The sequence below is a fragment of the Vigna unguiculata genome, chromosome 3 (assembly GCF_037176805.1).
Source record: "Vigna unguiculata cultivar grain cowpea cultivar isolate G323 ecotype 2 chromosome 3, ASM3717680v1, whole genome shotgun sequence".
In the NCBI taxonomy this organism is placed as follows: domain Eukaryota; kingdom Viridiplantae; phylum Streptophyta; class Magnoliopsida; order Fabales; family Fabaceae; genus Vigna; species Vigna unguiculata.
In genome coordinates, this window is record NC_140794.1 from 69061640 (window position 1) to 69085923 (window position 24284).

The 24284-nt window shown below is 31.6% G+C and overlaps 3 protein-coding genes across 5 annotated transcripts; 1 reads left to right on the plus strand and 2 right to left on the minus strand.

Moving 5' to 3' along the window:
- Nucleotides 1-3205: 3205 nt before the first annotated feature.
- On the minus strand, nt 3206-10111 carry LOC114179604 (PHD finger protein Alfin1). Of its 3 annotated transcripts, XM_028066011.2 has the most exons (6): nt 10053-10111; nt 9651-9853; nt 9517-9549; nt 7814-8042; nt 3812-3941; nt 3206-3728 (listed from the first exon to the last, which is right to left on the minus strand). In XM_028066011.2, exons 2-6 carry the CDS (start codon nt 9745-9747, stop codon nt 3456-3458), a joined length of 762 nt encoding a protein of 253 aa, XP_027921812.1. In that variant the 5' UTR covers nt 9748-9853; nt 10053-10111; the 3' UTR covers nt 3206-3455. The 3 variants fall into 3 exon arrangements, with proteins under 3 accessions (XP_027921812.1, XP_027921813.1, XP_027921811.1); XM_028066012.2 differs by lacking the exon at nt 10053-10111 and having other exon boundaries at nt 3815-3941; nt 9651-10049; XM_028066010.2 differs by lacking the exon at nt 10053-10111 and having other exon boundaries at nt 9651-10049.
- A 1396-nt stretch (nt 10112-11507) lies between these two features.
- LOC114174960 (GTP-binding protein) lies at nt 11508-16112 on the plus strand. The gene is made up of 9 exons (XM_028059696.2): nt 11508-11719; nt 11819-11963; nt 12053-12277; nt 12501-12760; nt 13034-13266; nt 13855-13980; nt 14815-15000; nt 15257-15394; nt 15489-16112. The coding sequence occupies exons 1-9, from the start codon at nt 11677-11679 to the stop codon at nt 15798-15800; spliced, it is 1668 nt and encodes a 555-aa protein (XP_027915497.2). The 5' UTR covers nt 11508-11676; the 3' UTR covers nt 15801-16112.
- Nucleotides 16113-18034: 1922 nt separating this feature from the next.
- Nucleotides 18035-20094, minus strand: LOC114176089 (UDP-glucose 4-epimerase GEPI42-like). Its single transcript, XM_028061002.2, has 7 exons — nt 19758-20094; nt 19439-19679; nt 19135-19362; nt 18971-19052; nt 18793-18875; nt 18581-18672; nt 18035-18339 (listed from the first exon to the last, which is right to left on the minus strand). The coding sequence occupies exons 1-7, from the start codon at nt 20000-20002 to the stop codon at nt 18255-18257; spliced, it is 1056 nt and encodes a 351-aa protein (XP_027916803.1). The 5' UTR covers nt 20003-20094; the 3' UTR covers nt 18035-18254.
- Between the last annotated feature and the right edge of the window lie 4190 nt (nt 20095-24284).

Below are 24284 nucleotides of genomic sequence, written 5' to 3' on the forward strand. Positions count from 1 at the left end.
TGTCCACCTCTTGTAATATTGTATAAAGTTTCATGTAATCCAATTTTAATCTAGAAGAGCTTGAAAACATAAGAAGTTCGTTAAAAATTTCTAAGAATCACTTAATTAAAATATCTAAGTAAAAGTGTTAATTTCATTACCTTCCATGTTGGTCCATACTAGTCTTGGAGACACATCAATGTTTTCACAATATCTGGAAGTAATTTACTCTTATGTGAGGTAAGAATTCAACTACCAAAATGAAGACTCAAAATGTTTTTTACTAATATATATATATATATATATATATATATATATATATGAAGATATTTTTGTAAATTAAAATTTAGCGGGTACAAGTATCCACGGGATACAGATATTATGATATCCGTACCTGTCCCATTAACCTGCGAATATCAAAAATACTCGTATCCACAGATAGCTGTATCCATTTTTAATATTCATTTTGACATCCCTAGATGTATGTTATTGTTTATTCTTGAAGATAGAGATTTTGATAAGAATTTTTAAAACATGAAAGTGTGAAACTTATTATTTAGGTCTTATTCGATTCATAAAAGTCGTAAAAAAGAATTTAATCTGCTAAGACTCAAATAAAATAAACTTTTATAATGCAACTCTTATTCTAGAGATAATCCAAGAAATTCTGTACTTTTATATAATAAAGTTACAGGGATTTGAATCCCTTGTGCTATTTGCTTGTAATTTGGTCCAAGGCCTTTCTTCGTAAAAGAAAAAAGAAAAGTATTGAGAGTAAACTTTAAGCATCTAAACAGGTACGGTTTCTTCTTGCATTCTTTGCACTCCATAAATTTTTTATATTTTTTATATTTCAAAAAGTATAATCTAAAATATAACTTTTTTATATTTCAAAATGCATAATCTAAAATACAATTTCAAATTACAAAAGTTGTATTCCAGATGTAAAATACATAATTTGTATTATAAGCCCAAAATATATTCATACAGGATTTGTAATCTAAAATTATTATTATTTTTTTTTAAATTGTACATTCCAAAATACAAATATTTATGAGTGAAGGAAGAAATGAACTATGAGAGTGCAGGAAGAAATGGCCCTAAACATGCGTCTTCTCAAGGTTTGTTAGCTTGGGTTTATTTAAAGAACTTAGGGTAATAATGGAGGGGTCTTTCTTCCTACACCTCCAAGCATTTCTTCTGCATCTCTAATTTCTTTTTAAATTCTCCAAATACCCTTTGACCATTTAAGAAAATTCACAGATATCACACCCTCCAAAAGTACTTCTGGAAGTCAAAATATATCACTGGTAGTCGACTTTCGAAAATAAAAAAGTCATTACCGAAAGTCGACTTCCGGAAATAAAAAACATTACCGGAAGTCGACTTCCGAAAATCAAAAAACATTACGAAAGTCGACTTCCGTTAGTAAAATTAAATCAATTTTAAACACTTTTAATTTTTTTTTAAATTTACATTTTCTAACTTTTATTTTATTTCAGTTTCTAAAAAACACGTATTAAAAATTATAAAACATTTAAATTTTAAAAAAATTACTTTAAAAAATAAATAAAATAAATAAAAAAATATTAAAAAATAATTGAAAAATAATTTAAATTAAAATAAAATATACATATATATAATTATATATATTAACGGAAGTGGGACTTCCGTGTGTATATATATATATATATATATTTTAACTTTAAAGTTTTGTTACTTTATACATTTTAAAATTTTTTCAATTATATATTTTTTATATTTTTAAATTTAAATTTATTTTTATATAATTTAATAAAAATAATAAACAATTAAAAAATCATATTTAAAATAATATATATATATATATATATATATATAAAATAACATTTAAAATTAAAAAAAAACCAAATATATATATATATATATTTATTTATTTATTTATTTTTGTATATATATTTTCTTTTTTATTTTTTTTTAATTTATAGTTTTATTATTTTAAAATGAATTTAAATATTAAATAAAATTAAATGAAGCAGAAAATTTTTTATTTTTTAGTTTTTTTAATTTAAAGTTTAATATTATTTTAATTTTACTTATTTTTATATTTATATTTATTTTTTATTATATTAAATAAAAATAAAATTGTATATATAGATATTAGTATTTTTTATATTTTAAGAAATATAAAAACATAAAAAATAAATATAATAATAAACTAAAAAAATTATTAAAAGTTATAAAATATAAATTATAAAAAGAATTAAAAATAATAAAAAAAAAATTTTTTACCTTACGGAAGTCGGAGAATTTTTCTTTGACTTTTGAAAGTCAAATATTTTTTGATTTCGGAGAATTTTTTTTAACTTCCGGAAGTTGACTTCTGATGATACATTTTGACTTCCGGAAGTTATTTTTGACTTTCGAAAATCGACTTCCAGTTATATATTTTAACTTCTGGAAATCATATATTTTGACTTCTGGAAGTCGACATAATTTAAGGCGGTGTGGTGTCTGCGAATTTTCTTAGATGATCAAAAGGTTTTTTGGAAATTTAAAAAAAGTTTGGAGGTATAGAAAAAATTTTGGAGATGCAGGAAGAAAGACCCATAATGGAGGATATATAGAATTAAATAATTGGAACAGCTTAAATTTTGCTTTCGTCTTCACATAATATCATTCGATAAACGAGATACTCCCCGCACATTAATTTAAATCTGTTATCCGTAGTTGTAAGCCTTAATAGTTGATTTTGATAATTGGAACAGCTTAAATTTTGCTTCAAAGTTGAAACCGAAGAGGTACTAAAATTTTGCTTCAAATTTTCTTTTTAACCGATTAAAACAGGCATTCTATGCATATTGTGACAACCTCCGATCGATATTTAAATTGTGTTCTTTCTAGTATTCACCAGAAACCACACAAAAAAAGGAGTAAAAAATTACTTCCTCCGTAGTGGCTGAATCTAAGCATGTCAACAATTTGAACCTTCTTGCCATAATCGCAACGAACCTACTAACAAGACCAGCCTCCAATAATGGAAAACAATATTTCGTTCTACAGAACATCATTGCCCTTTTTTTCCTTCCTCAAGATGAGAAAAAATTAGACTAACAAAATTAAAAACGGGCTCAAGCAATATCACAGCCCCTTTGTGAGCACCACTGATCTTGGAATTGAATTCCGTTGAAGCCACACTATGTAACCGTGACTCCCACCACATTATAATGCAGAAGTAAATAATATGTTATTAAATCAAAACCAGAAACTGCATAATATATTTATATAATATCTTTGTTGTCAATGACTACTTAACACAATTCCCAAGAAGATTAGACAGTAGGAATGAACACAGTAGCAAAACTTGAAATTCCATCTGCATAGTCATTAAAGTGCACCATTGACTAGAACAGGAAGCAATTTTCACTTGTAAAAATGTTATCAAACATTCTAAATCTTGTCTGTTTAATTGCTGATGGGTCCAAAGGTTAGAGCTTTCAAACTCTAACCCTTTTGTTACTGCAGCTAGGGCACTTGTATTGCTTGATGTGCTCAGCCTTAGCGGGAGTGATTTTAACACATTTACCATGGAACCATCTTTCACACATATCACAACAGATCCAGAATTCATCAGTGCCATAATTATCACCGCAAGCACCACATGTTGCACCTTGTTCGTCATCTTCTTCTTCTTCATCTCCACTGTCATCCTCCTCTTTAGGTGGTGCAGACATCTTCATCCCCTTGGCTTGAGATTCAGACTGACGGGACTGTTAACAGGAAGACCCAAGTGACTTTCCACACAAGGGCAGTCATACAAACATAAATTAAGAAATGATTGAAAACTACATACCACCTTTCCACTTGATTTGAATTTGCTACCATTGTTGTGAGCAGCAGGTTGATCCTTTGATTGCTTAACACTTCCAGTCACAAGTTCGAAGATTGTTGGCAGATCATTTATCATCTGAAAAAGCCTTTTCCTGTAAATATCCGTTCGAACCAAAATTAGAAGAACCTCCAAAAATGATATCATATACGAACTTCAAACCAAGTTTCTCTAGATTTGTAGCAGTGTACTTTTTCTTCTTGCACTCCGCTGAGCCTTTTTTTTTTTTTTGATTTTGTTTTACTCACCCTCCCTACCCCAAAGGACCAAACTTTCCTTTAAAGATACATGATTTATCTCCCAACTTTGGTATTGAATTCAATCGGACTAACTTTGCACTCAGATGTTACATTGAGTCACTGGCAATGGTACAAAGATTAAAGGGACCAATGGGAGGCTCAAATATACCCCAGAAGAATACAAGTAACTGACCTTAGGTTAAATATATAGAAAATATCTACTACTAATATATTGACTGTATCACATAGTATTTCTCAACATGTAGGAGAATACTATTCAAATTTGTATACTCTTAATTTCTTTCCCCAATAGTTAGAACCCTATAATTTTAACAGGGCCCGTATGAACTCCCAAAGTTGTTCTTTGTCTTTTAACTTTAGTATTAGTAATACGTCTCGTTTGTGATGATTTAAGCATCCATATTTCTGCACAGTTCACCAGTAAAAAGCTGCAATATCCCTACCAATGCTGGGGGACCTTCAAAAATTTAACGAAGCCACAAGCAACTATTCCCACCTTGACCCTTTGAACCCATTCTTTAAATTTTTTTTGGCTTAAATATATTTCTCATTCTTATAAAAATATCCATCTTTTTTGTTTTAGTCCGTAGACATATCTGCCATGATGCTTGATTTACTCAGTGTTATTTTAGTCCCTGCTGTCATAATATTATTAAGTGAGGACCGGGCAAATAATTTGCCACATTATCATGTATACGTGAACAATATCTACTTGGCATATACAACATGGAGATTACCGTGTCACCTTCCAAACCCACCATGGTAAGGTAGTAGCTTATTACCATGCTCCAAAGCCACTTTACATTCGGACCATAAGCACTTCCTATAAAATTTCAGTCACTTCCTTCTCCATCACCCTTACAAAACCAATTTAACTACACCACAAACCAACTTCCCACATAATTGCTTCCACTGTCCAAGTACACAATCAACATGCGGTGCTACTGTAGAGCTCCCCCCACAACCAAAACCACAAGTAGCAACCCTCAGCATACACCATCACAAGTGAGCATGAATCCCAAATTCCAAAACTCAAATCTCAGTCTTCTTCAGGTCTTTCCCCCAAATCCCCTTTTCCTAATAACACATTACTAAATCCATACAATTTTAACCACCATCCAATATATTGTTGTTTCTTTGGTTCTAATATAGTGACCCCAAAGGAAATAGGGGCTATGGCCAATTTTCCACTATCTTTCTACAATCTCAAACTCTTATGCCAACCTTTGTTTCATTCTGGTTGGATGTATTGACTCTTCAATTATAACTTCCGCTTGGCTCTGGTTTCTTGTGGCTTTGGTTTACAGTTACTCTGGAATTTAAGGACCTTGGAGGCAATTTTGATCAGCAACAAGTTGAGGACATGGGATTTGGGAGACTAAGGCACAAAGAGGGAATACCTCCTGGGGGTAGTTTGGAGGTTTTTGTAAGGGTGGATCATTTCCATGGTATTTGGAGCTTCAACAGTGGCATGGAGTTGTGACAGAGGCAAATGGGAAGAAGACGAGATTTTTTTTTCTCCATGCTTCTTAGTGCGAATTAGAGGAGGATGTGTATGAAAACCCCTACCTAATTCTAATTTCTTTGTTGCACTCAATTTCCTCCCTCTTTATTTTGCTTTGGCTTGCTTACTTTTGAGGTTAGTTTTCGTTTGACTTGCCTACGGAAAAAAAATTTATCAAAGATAGTTTATCCTATATATTCACCAATAGTGTATCACCAAACTCCAACGTTTTCATACTTTAGTATTAACAAGTTTAAACTTCAATCAGAGGGTGAAGTTAAATGACAAGGAGCAAAAACTGAAAATGAAGAAAATTTAAAACTGCAAGTAGAGAGAGAAAATTAAAACATGAATCATGCCAACAAAACAGAAAAGGAAGTTCCTCCAGACAAATATTACAGATTTAACAAGTAATTATCTCTACAGTAAAAAAAGTTTCCAATATTAAATAAACAGATAGTCACTGTACACGAAAAGGGTTAAAGGGAGAATAGGGATACATTTAGGCATAGACATGGTCAGTCAGTACCTAGCAGGGTGAGAAAAAACATGATTGAACACGCAATTTATAGACAAGTATAAACCTTAAACAGCGAGAAAGAATATGAACGGGCATGCCATTGGTTTCTTGACAAGATATAGATGAAGAAAATCGGTATTTTGGTCTCTCAACATACTCTTTACAGTGATCAAAAACTTTCAAACTCATCAATTAACTATATAATTCTTCAGCTGAACCCAACCACCAATGAAAATTTCAGCCTTCAATCATTGGGCGCATAACAATTTTGTCTTAAGAGGACTGGATTAATTTGGAGAGTGTGGTGACACTTGACAAAGTCATTTTTGAGAACCATGTTGAATTAAATCCAATCTTCCAAGAACCAAAACATAAATTTAAGAAACACGAGATTCATTGATTGAAATTTACCTATCCATTTTTATAACACTATTTTTCTAATTGTCACTTGCAATAATATTTTTTTTTACAGAATAGTCTTATTTTAAGTCCATAAATAATAAATATGCTGTCATATTTTTAGTATTTAAACAATTTAAATGTTTTAGTTAGTATTATTAACTACTGACTATTGAGACAAACAATTTAAATGTTGTAATAATCTAATATTTAAAACAGTTTTAATGTTTTATGTTTTAATTTGGACCCAATTTAGCTCAACAGTGCAAAAGAAAAAAAAAAGTCATAGAGGTAAAGAAATTGTTTTCTATTCAAAAAGTTTGACAGTCGGAGTTATCCATGGCTTTGTGAAACAAGCTACAGATTTGGAAAAAAAAAATCATTTATTTTGTAGGCCGGATTTATCCAGCCCATTTAAAACACAGACTTCATGGGCCAAACCTTAAACGAGTCGGGCTGTGTACCCACACCTATCGATTGATAGTACAAGAGTTTAATTTCTAAAATTAAAACTCCACCACCAATTATTATCTTTCCATCATTATCTATTAAAGAGAATTTTGGAAAATATTACAATTACTTACACATTAAACATTACTAACTGAATTATAACCAACTTTCTTAAAAAATGTGAATTAGTATTTCGTTATTCCTAGAAAATGGATTTAGGGCTTACTCAAACATTCAAAACAGATTTGTAGAATGAGGTTTGTACTTATGTATAGACTGTAATTTGGTCATATCGATATGGGGTCTCGAATCTACAAAGACTATAGATGTCTTGTATTTAGGAATGGAGGGATATGAAGTGTATATCGCCTTGAACAGTTATTTTCTAACAATTCCATCCACAGTATGCTTATCCTGTAGAATTAAAACTGCAATTAAGTTTACAAATACACACAGAGAACCATGACTTGCATTTGGTTCAGCGTTTCATGAAAATTTACACGTATTGCTACGTTTCATCTTTGACTGTTGACTGCCATAGATTATTGAAAAACATAAAAATCTTGCAATATCTTACTGTCGTAATGTATAATGTAATTCAACTAACGATAACTTTTATTCCAAAAAATTTGTACTGCATGTTAGATGTATCAAAGAAGTTCAAAACTAATAGGGTGTGAAAAGCCAAATACTTATTGGAAAAATACAAGGAAAAGATGGAAGCAAGTTTAGAAGAAGGTTGTAGCTCTACAATAAATAATATAAAACAAGTTGACAAGGCTAATAAGAATGAAAATGTTCTGCAAGTGTATAATAGAGAACGGAATTCTTACCTTTCATTCTTACCAAATCCAAAGCGGGCACCAAAGTAAAAAGCAACAGCAAGCAGCCATGAGTCACTGTGAACTGCAACCAGTGATAGCCAGTCCTTCTCTTGCATGCCATCCCTGGCAAAGTTTATACCTAATGCCGGCTCAGGAAGTTCAGGAGGCACTTCCTCGACAGGCAAATTTACTTCCCAAGTTTCATTTGGAAACCCATATAGACACAGATTCTCCTTCTCTACAATGAGAATAACATATTGTTAACAAAAACATTAAAAATAACACTTCAAATACTCACTCTTTTCGGTTCTTCCTACCTAGGAAGACAATTTCTGTAAATTAATAACATAATGTTAACAAAACATATTTCGTATAATACTTCAAATAATTGCTCTTTTGGGTTCTTCCTATTTTGGATGTCAAATTATGTAAATTACTTCGATAACAATTCATATGTTCTCTATTCAAATCACATTTAACTGTTGAAATTGCATTGTGGCATAGTACTTTAGGATAAACAATTATTCGAAATTGATACAATTTCGCTCCCATTTTTTATTAAATTCCCTTCATATAACCATTAATTTCTTTCTAACAACTTTCAAACATACCGAAGTCAGAAAGAAACGACAAGCCATGACGAACATTAAAGAGACCCAGTCGAGTGACACACACAAAACCTTGTAGTAGTGACAATTGTGCACAGTAACAACCAAATTCACATTAAACACATAAAACTTTAAACATTTGCAGTAGAGGAAGAAAACAAATGGTTGTTACTAATGGTTCAACATCACCCCGAGATTCTCACATTTAACAGAATACATTTGAATCATTGTTACCATCAGTTCAATATCACCCGTAGATAATCACATTCAACTGAATACACTTGAAAGGTTGTTAGTTACAAACGGTCCAACGTCACCAGTAGATTCTCACATTCAACTGAATACATTTGAATGAACATTACTAACTGTTCAACATCATCAGTAGATTCTCACATTCAACAGATAGCAACTATGAAACTTCAACGGCCTGACATATATCACATTAAAAATATTAAGACATCCAAGGAAGGAGGGGGAAAGGATTATAGGTCCCTCTCTCAGTTTCATACATGCACAAACCCCGCATCCCATGCGTACTCTCATCTGTCCCTAGGTAAGGCGTTACACGGTGTGTAGTAGATGTTAGTTTTTTTTTTTTTTTTTTATGCGGAGGGGTAGATGCTAGTATAATCGAAGTAGTGGGGCAATATTACTCCCTCAAACTAAACTTTTTTTTTTTTTGAAATAATGGTTGCCCAGTTTTCTTTCCTCTAAAAATTGATCAGAAATTTTTAACCTGTCCCCCTCCAATAATTTGCGTTTCCAAATAGCTTCCCAAGGACAAATTTTTAACCTAACTCCTTCAGAGCAAGCAGTGCAGATAAACTCTCAAACATTAACAGATGAGCGAGCGAGACATAAATGTGTGCTTTGAGAAGTAGAATTATTACTCCAAATGAAATGTAACAGTTGAGGAAGGCAGAAAAGAGTACATGAATTTGGCGATAGAAGCAACACTCATAATTCGGGAGCATAGAAAAACAAAACGAATAATGGGCACGAAGGAAATGTTAAAAGCAGAAGAAAAAAAAAAGGGGGTGAGTGAGAAAACAGCTAACGAAATGACAAAAAAAAGGACATTAATTGCAGAAAACCCAAACCCACCAGGATCGCACTGCTGGTAAAACTTTTCAACGTCTGCAACCAGAAGAAGAAGATAGTGTAAACATAATATAAACATGTTACGATAAGTGAAACAAAGAGAACAATAGAAAAAGGAGAGAAAGAGAGAAGAGTACCGGTGGTGAGGGCCTTAATCAAACCAGAGCGTCTGCCCTTAAAGTCGGTGAAAACCTCTTCGACAGTTCTGGGTACTGGGTGCGGTACTCCTTCCATCTCCTCTCTTCTTCTGTGCTGGAGCAGTTGAATTATCCACCCACGCCACCCCAACGAAGGAGGTTTTTGTCTGAGATATATCCTAGGCTAGGGTTTTGTTGTTGCCCTATCAGATAGAAAGAGATTCAGGGAAAATGAATTCAAATATGGAGAAGCAAAAGCATGAAAGAGTAATAGTAGCAGTGATTGAAATAAGAAGGAAGATGCATTGGAATTTGGTGGTGTGGTTTGGAGAGAGAGATAGAATGATAGATGGGGTTGGGAGAGAAAGAGAAAGAGAAAGAGTTGAAAGAGTGAGAGATAACCAAAACGGAATGGGGTCTGGTCCAGGATGATTCATTATTTAGTACTACTGTATATTTACACTACCCTCTCCTTCTTTATTCATTTTCTTTTTTATTTATTTGTGGATTAATTACTTGATAAACTTCTATAATTACAAATATTTTTTTCTTTTTAGTTTCTTCTTATATTATTTTAAGCTTTTTAATTCACAGTTTAGATGAAAGAGTAATCTAAATTTTTCCTAAAAAAGGTGTTAATATTCTTAACTCAAGATTAGTAAAATAGCATCTGTAGATAAATCATTCTTCAGTCAACTTTATTATATTTTTGTTCTAAAACTTCTGGAGTGAGTAAAAAAAATAAGATATTATTTTTATTGCATAGAATAATCTCTTTTATACTATCTAAAATCTTATGTATTAAAAAAATCAATCAGTTTTATTTATTTAGAGAGACAAAGTAAACAATTAACGGTTTTTATATTTATGTCTTCTTTGTTACTTTATTTACAACGCCCTCTTCCCTCTTCATTATTGACAGCTTTTATGTTACAATACCAATATATTTAGAAAATATTAAAAACTGTCATGTCTTCTCACCTTTCATTAAACACTTTAAACATGTTTTTTTTTTCTCAACCATATTATTACTGGTAGTATTTATTATTTATTTATTTAACTTGTTTCATCTTTCAAAGTATAAAAAGTATTTTTTATAAATTTTATTTGAAATTACTTTATATTAATTTAATAAGAATTTGCATTGAATGGTTAAAAATTTTAAACTTTAATAAGGCATTTATCTCAGAATAAAATAAGTTCGGGTAATGTAAAAATATTGATATTATTTATTTTTATTAAATATAAATCAAATAGATCAGTTTTTATAACTTTAACCGTATTTTCCATAAAATATTTAAGTAATAATATGACTAAATTACAAAATTATTTTCATATATGATGGATTTAAACTTCTTAAAACATTTCACTTTATTTCGTTATCATGTAACATTGAAAAGCTTTATTTTTTTCAACATTTTCTTGTAGCATGATGAGATGATTTTTTTACTTAAAAAAATTAAAAAAGTATTATGAGAAAACATCAAAGTTAATTAAATTACATGTGCATAGATGTAAACCAAAAAATATTTGTTTAAAAAACTATATATAGTATAAACTCAGAAGTTTAAATAAGTTCAATAAATTGTAAAATACAATTATACTTACATTGTTCAAAATAATTCAAAATTGAAAATCATCATGTACGTATACATGTAAAAACAAAGACACTGAAGCTGTAAGAAATATCATTTCATTGAATATATATGGTTTTGAATATTCCCAAGAATTTAACGTGTGAAGAAGATAAAACAATATTGATTTGAAATTTGGATAAAAATAAACAACTAATATAGTTTAATAAAAACTTTTTTTTAAATTTGTATTTAATGTATTGGTGTAGCATTATTTCTTCCTTGAATTTAACGGGAAACACATTTGTTTCTACATTTGAAAAACGACAAACAAAACACTCAAACTTGGGAGCATCTCAACCCAACGCAGGATCTTGTAAACTGCCCACAACGTGTTTGTTAAAATGCTTATGAAACTTTCACATTTTTCGTAGCCTAGCTCGAGGGATCAAATGACCCGCATCAGGAGGCTTCTTTTTTTCCACAACTTCGCTTGTAACTTTCTTCATCTCATTATTCCTTCCTTTCACTTTGCAATATGTAACGTCACTATCAACTCTCTTCAAGAAACAAAGTTCCTCACTTTCTTTGCAGTTGCAGCGCTACCGTCGGATGTCACTGTGAGGGGGTTTTGTACCCGTGCTGCACCTCTTGATTTCACTCAAATTCAAATTACTCGCCTCCCCACTGTCGTCATTCTAGGGCGACCTAATGTCGGCAAATCTGCATTGTTCAACCGGTGAGCCATTGAAATACACACACAAACTTTGATTATTGCTTAGTCATAGTCATAGCCCCGAGGCAGTTGTTAATTATTATTGGTTTTAGTCTGATTCGGAGGAGGGAGGCTCTGGTGTATAACACCCCTGATGATCATGTTACTCGTGACATACGAGAAGGAGTTGCCAAGCTGGGTGATTTACGATTCAGGGTCTTGGACTCTGCTGGTCTGGAAGCTGAAGCCTCTTCCGGTTCTATCCTCCACAGAACTGCTTCTATGACAGCAAACGTGTTGGCAAGGTCTAACTTTGCACTCTTCCTCACTGACGCAAGGTTTGTTTCCAGTTTTCTATTGTGTGCATATACCATGCTTCCCTTACTCTGCCTTGGATTCAGTCAGACAGACAACTTGTTAGAATATACTCCGGTTTCTCTTTCCTCAATTTGCATGGAATGAATGAATTACACATGTCAGACAGATTTAATATATCACTTTCTCTCCATTCAAAGTACTAATTTGTGCTAGTCTGCTTGTGTTCCTTTGGCTGGTCACCAGAGCTGGAATTCATCCTCTTGATCTGGAGGTTGGAAAATGGTTAAGAAAGCATGCACCTCAAATCAAACCTATTGTTGCCATGAATAAATCGGAATCCCTATTCGATGCCGATGATTCTCTGGCCACAGCTGCTAATGAAATGTGCCGTTTGGGGTTTGGGGATCCCATTGCCATATCTGCTGAGACTGGACTGGGAATGCATGAGTTGTATGTGTCTCTTAGGCCTCTCCTGGAGGACTATATGCTTCGAGTCTTGAATGGTAAGTAAGAGCTTATTTCATTGGGCAATCAAAGAATGATAACTATTAACCACCACTACAAGGTTACTGTTTGGTCACTTATTATACACTTGATAACTTTCATCATTTTGGGTACGTGGAAGGCTTGCTAAACTAATTATTTGTTGGTCAGTTTTTTTCTGGTCACAAAGAGGGGGGAATGAACATGCAATTTAAACTTGTAAACATTAAGTTCACCGTGTGTTGCTGTGTTATCACTATGTTAACTCCCCATTCAATTGTTACTGATCATAGATACGGATGAAGGAGATCATGAAAATAGCCACGATGAGGACAGCAGCAACCTTGATGTTGACAAAAGTAAGCTTCCATTGCAGTTAGCCATTGTCGGACGTCCTAATGTTGGTAAATCAACCTTATTGAATGCATTGTTGCAAGAAGACCGTGTTCTTGTGGGTCCTGAAGCTGGTCTAACAAGGGATGCTATCAGAACCCAATTTGAATTTCAAGGAAGAACAATTTATCTGGTAATCACCATTGAATGTCTTGATTCTGGATTTCTGGTTGTATTGATAATGTCAGAGACTGATAGAGATTAGAGATATAAGTAGGAAGGAATGTTGCTTGTAAGAGGAAAACATGATAGTTCTCTGTTTCTTTGACCTTCAAGTTAGAAGCTCTTGGCACACGCATCTTTTCCATTTAATTTGTGCATGTGAGCATACATGTACATGTCTTTGGTTCTGAAATACAGTCTGAAAAATATGCAATTTCTAGTCAGCATGTTCTCATCGAAGTTCAGATACCCTTAAAATGTATTTCCATTGTAGTTATTGTGCAATTTTGTTGAGATTGATCAACTTGCTACAATTGTGATTTTCCTTTTAATGTTTTAATCTTTATTTTGGCACATTATTGTCTACAGTGTACATAGATTTAGTGGTCAAACGTGATGCTTAGCATAGTTATAGGCATCCGAAGTTATATTTTTATTGAAGATACTCACTAGATATGCTGAATCTGGTATAGCCTCATGGCCAATGCACTTGAGTATATATTTAATATTAAAATTTCAGTTACATTTTATAATTATAATCATTTTTGCTGTCATTCAGGTTGATACTGCTGGTTGGTTGCAGAGGACAAAACAGGAGAAAGGGGCTGCATCCTTGAGCATTATGCAATCAAGGAAGAGTCTACTCCGGGCTCATATAATTGCTTTGGTACTAGATGCAGAAGAGGTATATGATTTAGACAACGCCATACAACTATGATATAATACAAACAATTTATTAGCTTGTTAAATTGCTATTCGACAAAGTCTATTTTTCGATTTTTTTTCGCATATTTCTATGAATAAACACAACTTTGGACCTATTAAAATATGTTCTGGTAATTCATTTATTGGTTGAAAATGTTAACTTAGCTGTTAGATTTTGCTGGTTTTGGTATGAAAAGCTTATGGCTTAGTTACACATCCTATCATTCAATTATCATTATTAAATGAATTTTACTAGTGAATTTTTTTTTTTCTATATTTTATCATCATATTTTTAATTTTTTGCATTTTATCGATCCATTAAATATGTAATAGAACGTTGATGTGTCATAAAAAAAGTTAAGAAAACAAAACAATGTCAAAGCAACATCGTTCTGCAAGTGTTTTTTCATTCTTTTAACTTCTATTTTACATGTTAGCAAGTTATTACACATGTAATGAATAGGTAAAATACAGAAAAAAGAACTTAAATGATAAAATTTGCAAAAAATGATGACAGTTTCCTTGTAAAATGTACAAATAAATTAATATTCCATAGAGCATGTGTTCTTTCTGATATAAGCACACTGTGTTTAATTTCATCCCCTTCTGTAATGTGACCTACCCCTTTTATGAAGTTATCCTGTCTATTATGATGGACTTGGTGCATGATTGCATGTGAAGTTTATGAGGCATCTTTGCGGACTATCCTCTTTTATATGTGTGATCTATATAAAGATTTGTCTTGTCATCTCTCTTTCTATATGCTAATTAGTAAGTTTTTTTAATTGAAAAAAAAAAAAAACTGTTTGACCAGATTTTAAATGCAAAGCGAAGTATGAAACATGCCGAAGTCGTTATAGCCAGACGGGCAGTGGAAGAAGGGCGAGGTCTGGTTGTGATTGTGAACAAGATGGACCTTTTAAGAGGCAAACACAAATCATTATCCTACGAGAAGGTTATGGAAGTGGTCCCACAAGAAATTCAGACAATTATACCTCAGGTCTGTTCTGTAATAATAAGCTCTGTAAGTCTATCAGTTCAATAAATTGGACCGTCACACATCAGGCCTTTTAGTGTTTATGCCTTTGACATAGATGTCAAAATTGGTCAAGGTACAAACTGGAGAAGATATGTGCTATGAGAGGCTGTTTACTTATCATACAGTCCTTACCAATTTCCCCTTAGCTTTTTAAGTTCATGATAATGAACTTATTTTGTGTTTTTGGTTTAGCATTGACTTTTGACTTTGTCAACAGGTAACAGGAATTCCAGTTGTATTCATTTCAGCATTGGAGGGAAGGGGCCGAAGCACTGTCTTGAATCAGGTCATTGATACATATGAAAAATGGTGTTCCAGATTACCTACGGCTCGTCTTAACCGTTGGCTGCAAAAGGCAATTACTCCTTCGTCACTTTTTGTTACAATAAAATATGCAATTGGTAGTAAATTTGCTTTCTCATCTCTCACTATGGGTTGGTTTTGATCAGGTTATGAGCAGGCATTCTTGGAAAGACCAAGCAGCACAACCTAAGGTCAAGTATTTCACGCAGGTCAAGGCACGGCCTCCTACATTTGTTGCATTTGTGCGTGGGAAGACTCTGCTCTCCGATACAGACATCAGGTTCTTAACCAAGTCCTTGAAGGAGGACTTTGACTTGGGTGGAATTCCCATTCGGATCACGCAACGTTCTGTCTCTAGGAAAGATACCAGTGGAACTAGCAAGAGTAGTCGTCATTCAGTAGGCAAAGTGGTGGCTGAAAGGGTTGTCTCGGACAAGAGAAGTATCTTAGCTGAATAACAAATTTGACTTCTTATTACAAGGCATAACCGTCATTCCGCTAAATTATCTTAAACGCGTTTAGAGTAGTTTAATTATAATTTAAATCTCAGTTTAGGTTTAGAGGAGCACAACTTCAAAGGTGCTGAGTTGTGTGTATACAATAACAATAATATATACCAGTATAGCTGTTAGAATTATAATAGATTATTTGCAGTTTGCTTATCTAGTAAAGTGTATCACGAAGTGCAAATGATTTTCAACAGGGCATTACATGAATGAATTGTTGCAGAGATAAGATTATACACTTATGATTAAATTGTTACTTTTCTATTTCTTCCTTTATTTTTCTTTATTTTTCTGTTGATTATGCTGTTCTTTTGTTTCTTCTGTTAACAAGTTTTGTTCTACTTAGTTTTATATAACAGTTTTCTATTGAAAGATCATTGAGTTGATCAATAAATATTTCCTTGAGGTATTACACTGTATTACCTCTCGTTTCAATGAGATGTATTACAGTGTTTTACCTCTCATTTCAATAATTCTCTAGTATTAATATGGTATCATTAACATTTAATAATTTTATAGCTTTCTTTCGTCATTCATTTTTACTACGTATATCTTAGAATAATCTAATAATATATATATATATATATATATATATATATATATATATATATATATATATATATATATATATATATATATATATCATCTATTTGAATTGTTACTGTTTTATCCTTAGTAATTAAGAATAGTTTTGAATTATAATTATAATAATTATTTTCATTATCATAATTCTAGTCATGATAATAAATCTCAAACTTTTTTAAGAATCCTACCAAATCAAACAATAAATGTGGTAATGAAATAATTAAGTTTACCTTCTTTAAAGAGACAAATAGTCAAGAATAATATTGTGGATTGAATTTTTAATATGGGTGAGTTGTTATGAAACTATACGCTTAAAAGAAAATAGATTAGAATGTTTTTCAGAAAATAATTATTTCCTGAAAAACACTCAACCCTGTTGCCAATTTAGAAAACATGGTTAAGGAAAATGGTTCGTTTTTATTTTACATAACTTTTTATGGTTAAGGAAGTTTATTCCAAAAAAGTTCAGTTCCATTCTCAGTTGGTCACTAAAATCAGATTATGGGGGTCAAAGATATTGGTTAAAATTTTGACATCTTCTTAACTTTGTTTACTTTTTTGGGTAGTTGAAAGAGAAAAGGTAAATCATGCAGTATTAAAGTTGACTCCTTTCAGTGACTGTATTAATAAGTGATGAGAGAGTAAAATTGTACTCATTGTTAATTAAATAGTAAATAAAATCAAACAAAGAGCAAGATGCACTTTGTTTTTACTTTATACATTTAATATTTGGTAGGAAATAGTAACAACTGGGAAACAAATGAACATGCCCCACTCCTTTATAGACACAAAAAATGATGACCCTCATACTTGTGGGCACTCCCACCACATGTTCTTTAAAAATTTTGTTGACTGAGGTGAAAATAGTACATTGTATTGTATTTTATCGAACACCACCTAAGTCCAGCCATTAATCTAATTGCCTCCACAACTCATTCTTCACCAAAACATCATTCACTTTCACACACCTTTTTCTTAGGTGTTGAGGCCACGATTAGATTTTGATTTATACGTGGCCACACCACCACAAATTTAGCCTCATCATCCATACAAAATTATAAACCACCGACAACTTTTTCGACAAGGGACAGAAAGATACAACCAATCTGCATTTCCCTTTCCTGTCATTTTTGTGAACTAAACCAGTAAAATATGACACAATCATCCTTTCTTTCTGCATAACCACATTTATTACAAGGTAGCTGATTTTTGTTTTACTGTTTTTAAGCTCACCGTCATATATTATCGATGTAGAAATTGATATATAATGCTTCAGAATTAAATTACACTCACTGGGTATTTTTTATATATGAGCGTAGAAAAAAGTAAAAGAAGAAGAAAATTAGTTCAAAAAATTGGAAGTTATTTCATGTAATTTTGGTTATTCACGTTTTTTACACAAATTTGAAGGTTTTTGACGTAGAACAAACCAAACACATGGTTGGTATGGATGGATTGGTCTCAACATGTGCTACACAGAGAATGGCCAGCCAGCAATCTCTTAAGAAAATTGAAACAGCTGTAAGTGCAGCCAACAAAATGTGTACCAAAATAGCATGTGATAACAATAATAATATTTTTGAAGAGACATTCGATCACTGTTTGATGGAAAATAATTTAATTGGCTCTCATATATAACTCAGAAGTTCTGCTTTCTACAATATCAGAAATCAAAATCAGACAAATATTTAGGCTAAGATAGTGTAAAGAATCAATCAATTGAATCAACAGAAGAAAGATGAAATATTATTAGTGAAGATGATATGGTATAGTGGAAGAATCCGAAAACGACAAGGCACACGTGTCGTGTCTGGGATGAAGCTAGTGTTTCCCCTGGTATCCCCATGGATTTTTGCTCGCCCAGTTCCATAGGTCCCTGCACATTTCCTCTATACCGTATTTTGCCCTGTGCCAACACACACAGTAATTTTAATTCTCAAGAATATGCCAATTTGATTCCTAACTTTAATCTCAAATTTTGCTTTTGCTGTGCATCATCAATCTGGTCTATGATTCTAGAGATCAAATTGGTAGGGAACTAAAATGATTGAATCAAGTAGCAGTATCAACTACAGAGATTAAATTGATGGATAATTATAGTTTAAGGAAGTAACATGATGTAAATGTAGGTGAAATACAAAACTTACTTCCAACCAAGTTCTTTCTCAGCTTTCTCCGTGGATGCATACACAGCAGTAGCATCTCCTGGTCTCCTGGGACACATTTTCATCGAAATTTTCTGGAAAAAGGAAGAGGCAAAGAACAGTTAAGTTGAGTTGAGTGCGTAGGTACACTACATTTACAAAGATCATGCGATGTGATGTGATGTGAGTGAGGAAGATACAAAATGAACAATGACCTTGCCGGAAGCTTTTTCAAATGCAGCAACCATTTCAAGCACCGATGTGCCACGCCCAGTTCCCAAATTATAGGCAGTACAACCTAATCAGTGAAGAAATTGTCTGTGAGTGGTAGGCGAGGGAAAAAAAGGTAAGAAATTTAAGGTATTCACTGGTTTTACGACAGTGATGACAGACCAATGTTGTCTGTTGCAAAAAGCTTTCGAAGGGCAGCAATGTGACCATCTGCCAAGTCCATTACATGGATATAATCCCGGATCTGCATTCACACACAATCATAAACTGTTACCGGTGACGCAATCTGTAATGTGAAGAAAAACGAAGCAGATTGAATGACTCACCGGGGTGCCATCCTTGGTGGGATAATCATCACCATAAACTTTGAGCTCGGGCAATCTTCCAACAGCAACCTGATGAATGTAAGGCATGAGGTTATTGGGGATACCCCTTGGATCTTCCCCAATCTGCCCACTCTCGTGAGCCCCAACCGGATTGAAGTACCTCAGCAGAATGATTCTCCAATCTCCCTCTGCTCTCTGAATGTCTCTGGCAATTTCTTCAACAAAGAGCTACACACGCACACAAACACTGTGAATGTCAAGTTCTTTCATCTTAAATTCAACCAGAGTATATATAGTGTGCTACCTTGGTTCTTCCGTAGGGATTCATGGCGTGCAAATGCAAGTCCTCCTCCACGCATGGAACTTGATGGGGTTGGCCGTAAACAGTGGCGGAGGAGGAAATAACCATGTTTTTGCAGTTAAATTTAGCCATTGCCTGAAAAAGGTTGATAGTGCCCACCACATTGTTGTCGTAGTAACGCCGGGGCTTTGCAACGCTTTCTCCAACACCCTTTAAGCCGGCGAAGTGGATGACAGCGTCAAACCTGGCGGCGATGGACGGAACAATGCATCACGCAAACGGAAAGACAGAGAGAGAGAAAGAGAGAGAGAGTAGAAAGTACTTGGTCTGAGAGAAAAGTGGCTCCAAATCGTTGGGATTGCGGAGGTCGCCGTGACAGAAGGTGAGGTTGTTGGAAAGGTGAGGACCGACAAGACGGCGAACCCTGTGAACGGCTTCGATGACGGAGTTGTCGAGGTTGTCGATAATGGTAACCCGGAAACCCTGTTTGAGAAGCTGGAGCACCGTGTGGGATCCGATGAAGCCCGCCCCACCCGTCACCAGAATCGTTGACATCGGGGACACCATCTTCTCAAACTTCTTTCCTCACAACTTTCCCTTCTCCGATTCCAACCTCATTTAAACTACTCTTCTCTTCTCGTCACCCTTTTTTTAAATATTTTTTTTTTAATTATAAATAAAGACACAATAATTGGTTGTGTACTGTTAGAAAGCAATCTCTCTTCTCCTTCGACCTTCCTACAAAACTTAATCACAGTTGTCCCTTTACCTCATATATATTACAGATTACATTACAAACTCTATCCTTTTCTTTCAAATTAATACGATCAGAAGCCAACGTCTTGTGCTGTTAGAAAAGTTAATGCTAACTCTTTTATCGTCTTCTCAAACATACTCGAGTGAAGGTCAAGTAAATTTATTCAAGGGGTAGTTTTTTTTTTTTAATGCAGAGTGAACTTCAAAGAAAGAAAAAGTTTAAAAATTTGAAAAGAGAAAGAAAACATAGTGTTAGTATAATGAAAAGACGTGTTTTTGCTATCTTTATTATAACTTTGTACATCTCTACATACCGTATAGTGCACATGCATTTTTCTGTAAAATGCAATATACAAAACTTCAATTTCTTCTCTTAGTTGTCTTGTGAGTTTGAGTGTGTCTTTGTGTGAAGAGGTTTGATCTAAAAAAAAGTGGTTTCCGAAGAAAGGATCAAGAAACCTGTATAAGTGTAATCGTGAATTGCGCCATTAGCGATGGAGGTATCATTCTTTATCGATTCTTATCTTTCTTTAAAGTAAAAATTAAAATATCGTTGATTTTTGAAATTTTGATTTAATTTAATCATTTTATTTTAAAAATATTTAAATTTAATTATTTTAATCAAATTTTATTAAATTTATTTAACTTTTTAAATGTATGAAACGCATTTAAAATATTATATAAAATTAACAAAATTTAGTTAAAAGAATTAAATTCAAATATTCTTAAAGTTTGAGGATTACGTTGGATCAAAGTTATAAAATGAATTAATTCTAATTTTCACTATAAAATTAAGAAAAATAAAACCTAACATTCTAAATATTATTATTAATTGGGTGCAAGATTAGAAGTCAGGATTTACTTTAAAAAAATTATGAAAAAATTGTGAAAATACAAATCATGTGTAAAAAAATAAAAGGAAATATTACAAAATAAATCGTATTTTTCGGTAGTGGTTAAATCTTTTATAATTTTTTAGAAGATATCGAAGACCAATCCTACCAAGAAAATACAGATATTCTATAAAAAGGCACATGGAAAAGAAATAGAAACTCAAGAAAATGAAGTTGAATTTTCTTTGATTTTTTTTAAATAAATATAATTAAATAAGATAATTAGATTATCTCGACTCATATTAAAAACAATAAAAAATAAAATAAGAAAATTATCAATATATAAAATTGAAAAAACAAAAAAAAAAAACTAAAGTTGGACAAAAGCACATTTTCATAAAAATCATATTTTAAGTAGATAAATCTTTATGGTATCTTTCTTAATGACTCTCATCTGATGAGTTTTTTATCTTTGAAAATTTAACATGGTTGCCGCCGAAACTTTTTTTTATCTTTGTCTTCTTCATATTATGTTTCTCGACAACCATTGCACCATAACTAGTTGATTGTTTTGAAGTACCATATCCTTTCATTCATATTCTAAACATGCAAAATAAATCATACTCTAAAGTTACATCGTCATAAAATATCCTCTTTTTTAGATATTTAACTCTTTTATCTATTTCTAATCTTTTTCTTTGTTTCAAAGACTATATCTTTTACCCCTCAAAGATTAAATTAGAGTTCATATATTTTATATATTTGACACCTCAAAATTATATATATATATATATATATATATATATATATATATATATATATATATATATAGATTTTGACATTCCTAATTATACAAATAGTATGAGTGGTCATAAAGAGTAACTATTTTGATGCAAATAGAAGAAAATATAACACTTGTAGATAGCATAATATTATCGATTGAATGTAAAAAAGATAAACAAGACAACACTATGAAAATGTGTTGTTTGTGCCTATAATAAGATGTAACAAGATATTGAAATGAGATAAAAGAAAAAGGATAATATACATTAATTATAACAAGAAAATGTTTTTAGTTATACTCTGAAAAAGGATAATAATGTCATACATATTTTTTTGACTTATTTTTAACTTATCATTATCATCACTCTTAGATCATCTATTTTAATTTTTTGTAGTGATGTGATATGATGATCTAAGATTGATGAGAGTAGTAGATAAAAAAAGTGAGTTAAAGTATCGTTATATATCCTTACATGACTATAAACATAGAGGAGGAGAAAGATTTCTCTTATTCATCATGGACAGGTGAAATTACACTTATAATACTCTACTCACTAAATAAAGAGCCAAAATATTGACGATTGAATATTGGTTTGGAAGAAAACATCTAATAAGTCACTTTAGAATTTTTTTTATTATCTTTGTTTCCAAAACATTATTGATGCAAGAAGAAAGAAATTAGGAGACAGAGTGAACCTATAGTTGGATATAATGTAATTGGAGCTCGAGAGAAACAAAATTTGAGATCAACAAAAGTATTTTATGTATTTTCAGATATTCTCTATTATACTTTTAATGTCAATAAAAGTTACAATAATTTAAAAGAAGACATCGAAAACCCTGAACCCTAAAAAAAATAATCATAATATTAATAATATATATGTTTAAGATGAAACTTTTGATATTACTTTTAGTGAGGACTTTTTTCTTCTTCTTCAGACACTTCTTTCATTAAACTAATACGACACATTCATTAAATATTCTTCAAGAAATTTATTTTGAAGCAATTTACAACCCAAGCCTGTACATGTTGCTTTCAGCAATTTTTTTCTTCAGTATGGGCCTTGTACAGAAATGGGCCGAATGAAAATCGATGGTTGTGACCAAATACGAACCCAATTTCAACACGGAGCCTTATGATTCTAGATTGTAATATTTTTCAAAATCCAAAGAAATTAAAAGTATAAATTAGTTATGACAAATTTAAAATATAGTAAGATAAAATAGTTGCACATTACAGTTGTCAGATTATATATATATATATATATATATATATATATATATATATATATATATATATAAACCAAGGTATTGATTTAAAAAAAATTAAATAAAAGTAGTTTGTCCTTTATTTTGTTCACGGGAAACACTGTGCGATGCTGTGACCACACACCATGCCTGTCATTACATACTTATTATTTCAAAGGACTTTCTCCTTATACACAGTCATTTTTCTTCAAAGTTCTTTCCTTTTTTAGTTTTTAATATTATATAAATTTATTTTCTTAAAATTATCTTTAAATATAATTGCTTCATGTATAAATAAATAAGAAACATACCACTCCAACAATAAACCTTTTTTTTTTCCTAATAATTGTCTGGTTAATTTTTTTCAATAAAATATTGATATAAATTAGAACCACTTCAAGAATTATCATTAAAATATGAAATTTCAGTGAAAACTGTCGCTGTGGGGGCAACATTAAAAATGTCTCTTCTATCACAAAGACATTAAAAAAATCATATAAACATCATGACTTTATATATAGGTTGTATAATATATTACACTATTATTTAATATATTCATAGCATAAGTTGATTTTATATACTAAAAAGTTTTCTACTAATCTGATACATTATTCGTTTAGTATAGATCCATAATTAATGTATATAAAACCAATTTAATAATACTGATACAGAGTAATCTAACGTTCATTTAATTATTTTTTTGAGTGGGTCAAACTTTTCATTATCAGCTCTAAAAGGAAGTAAAAAAATGCGGCATGCTAATAAATTGGAAATCAATACCATTAAGTGTTATGCCAGTCTGCATAGCTAATTTTCCATACCAACCAACATTTTTAATATATTAAAAAACTATAAACCTTAAATACTACTTTTATTTATTTATACAATCACAATTAAAATCTAAAAACCGTAATAATGTTAATTTTACCAAAATTTTTAATGCTATAGCACTCCTTTTCTGTGTAAACCATATAACAAATTTCAACAAGAAAATGTATTATTCAAATCATAAATAATTAAAATTTTAATTCTATAATTTAGGTACATAGACAAGCATATATTTTGTAAATTAAATAAATAGTAAATATATACTATTATCTCATATATCTTCAAACTTTTTATATCAACGTGATCTAAATTTTGCTTAAAACAATCACATTGGTATGATATACCATACGTAAAAGCATAACAAATTAAATTTACTATCTTTTTAATTAAAACATTCAGTA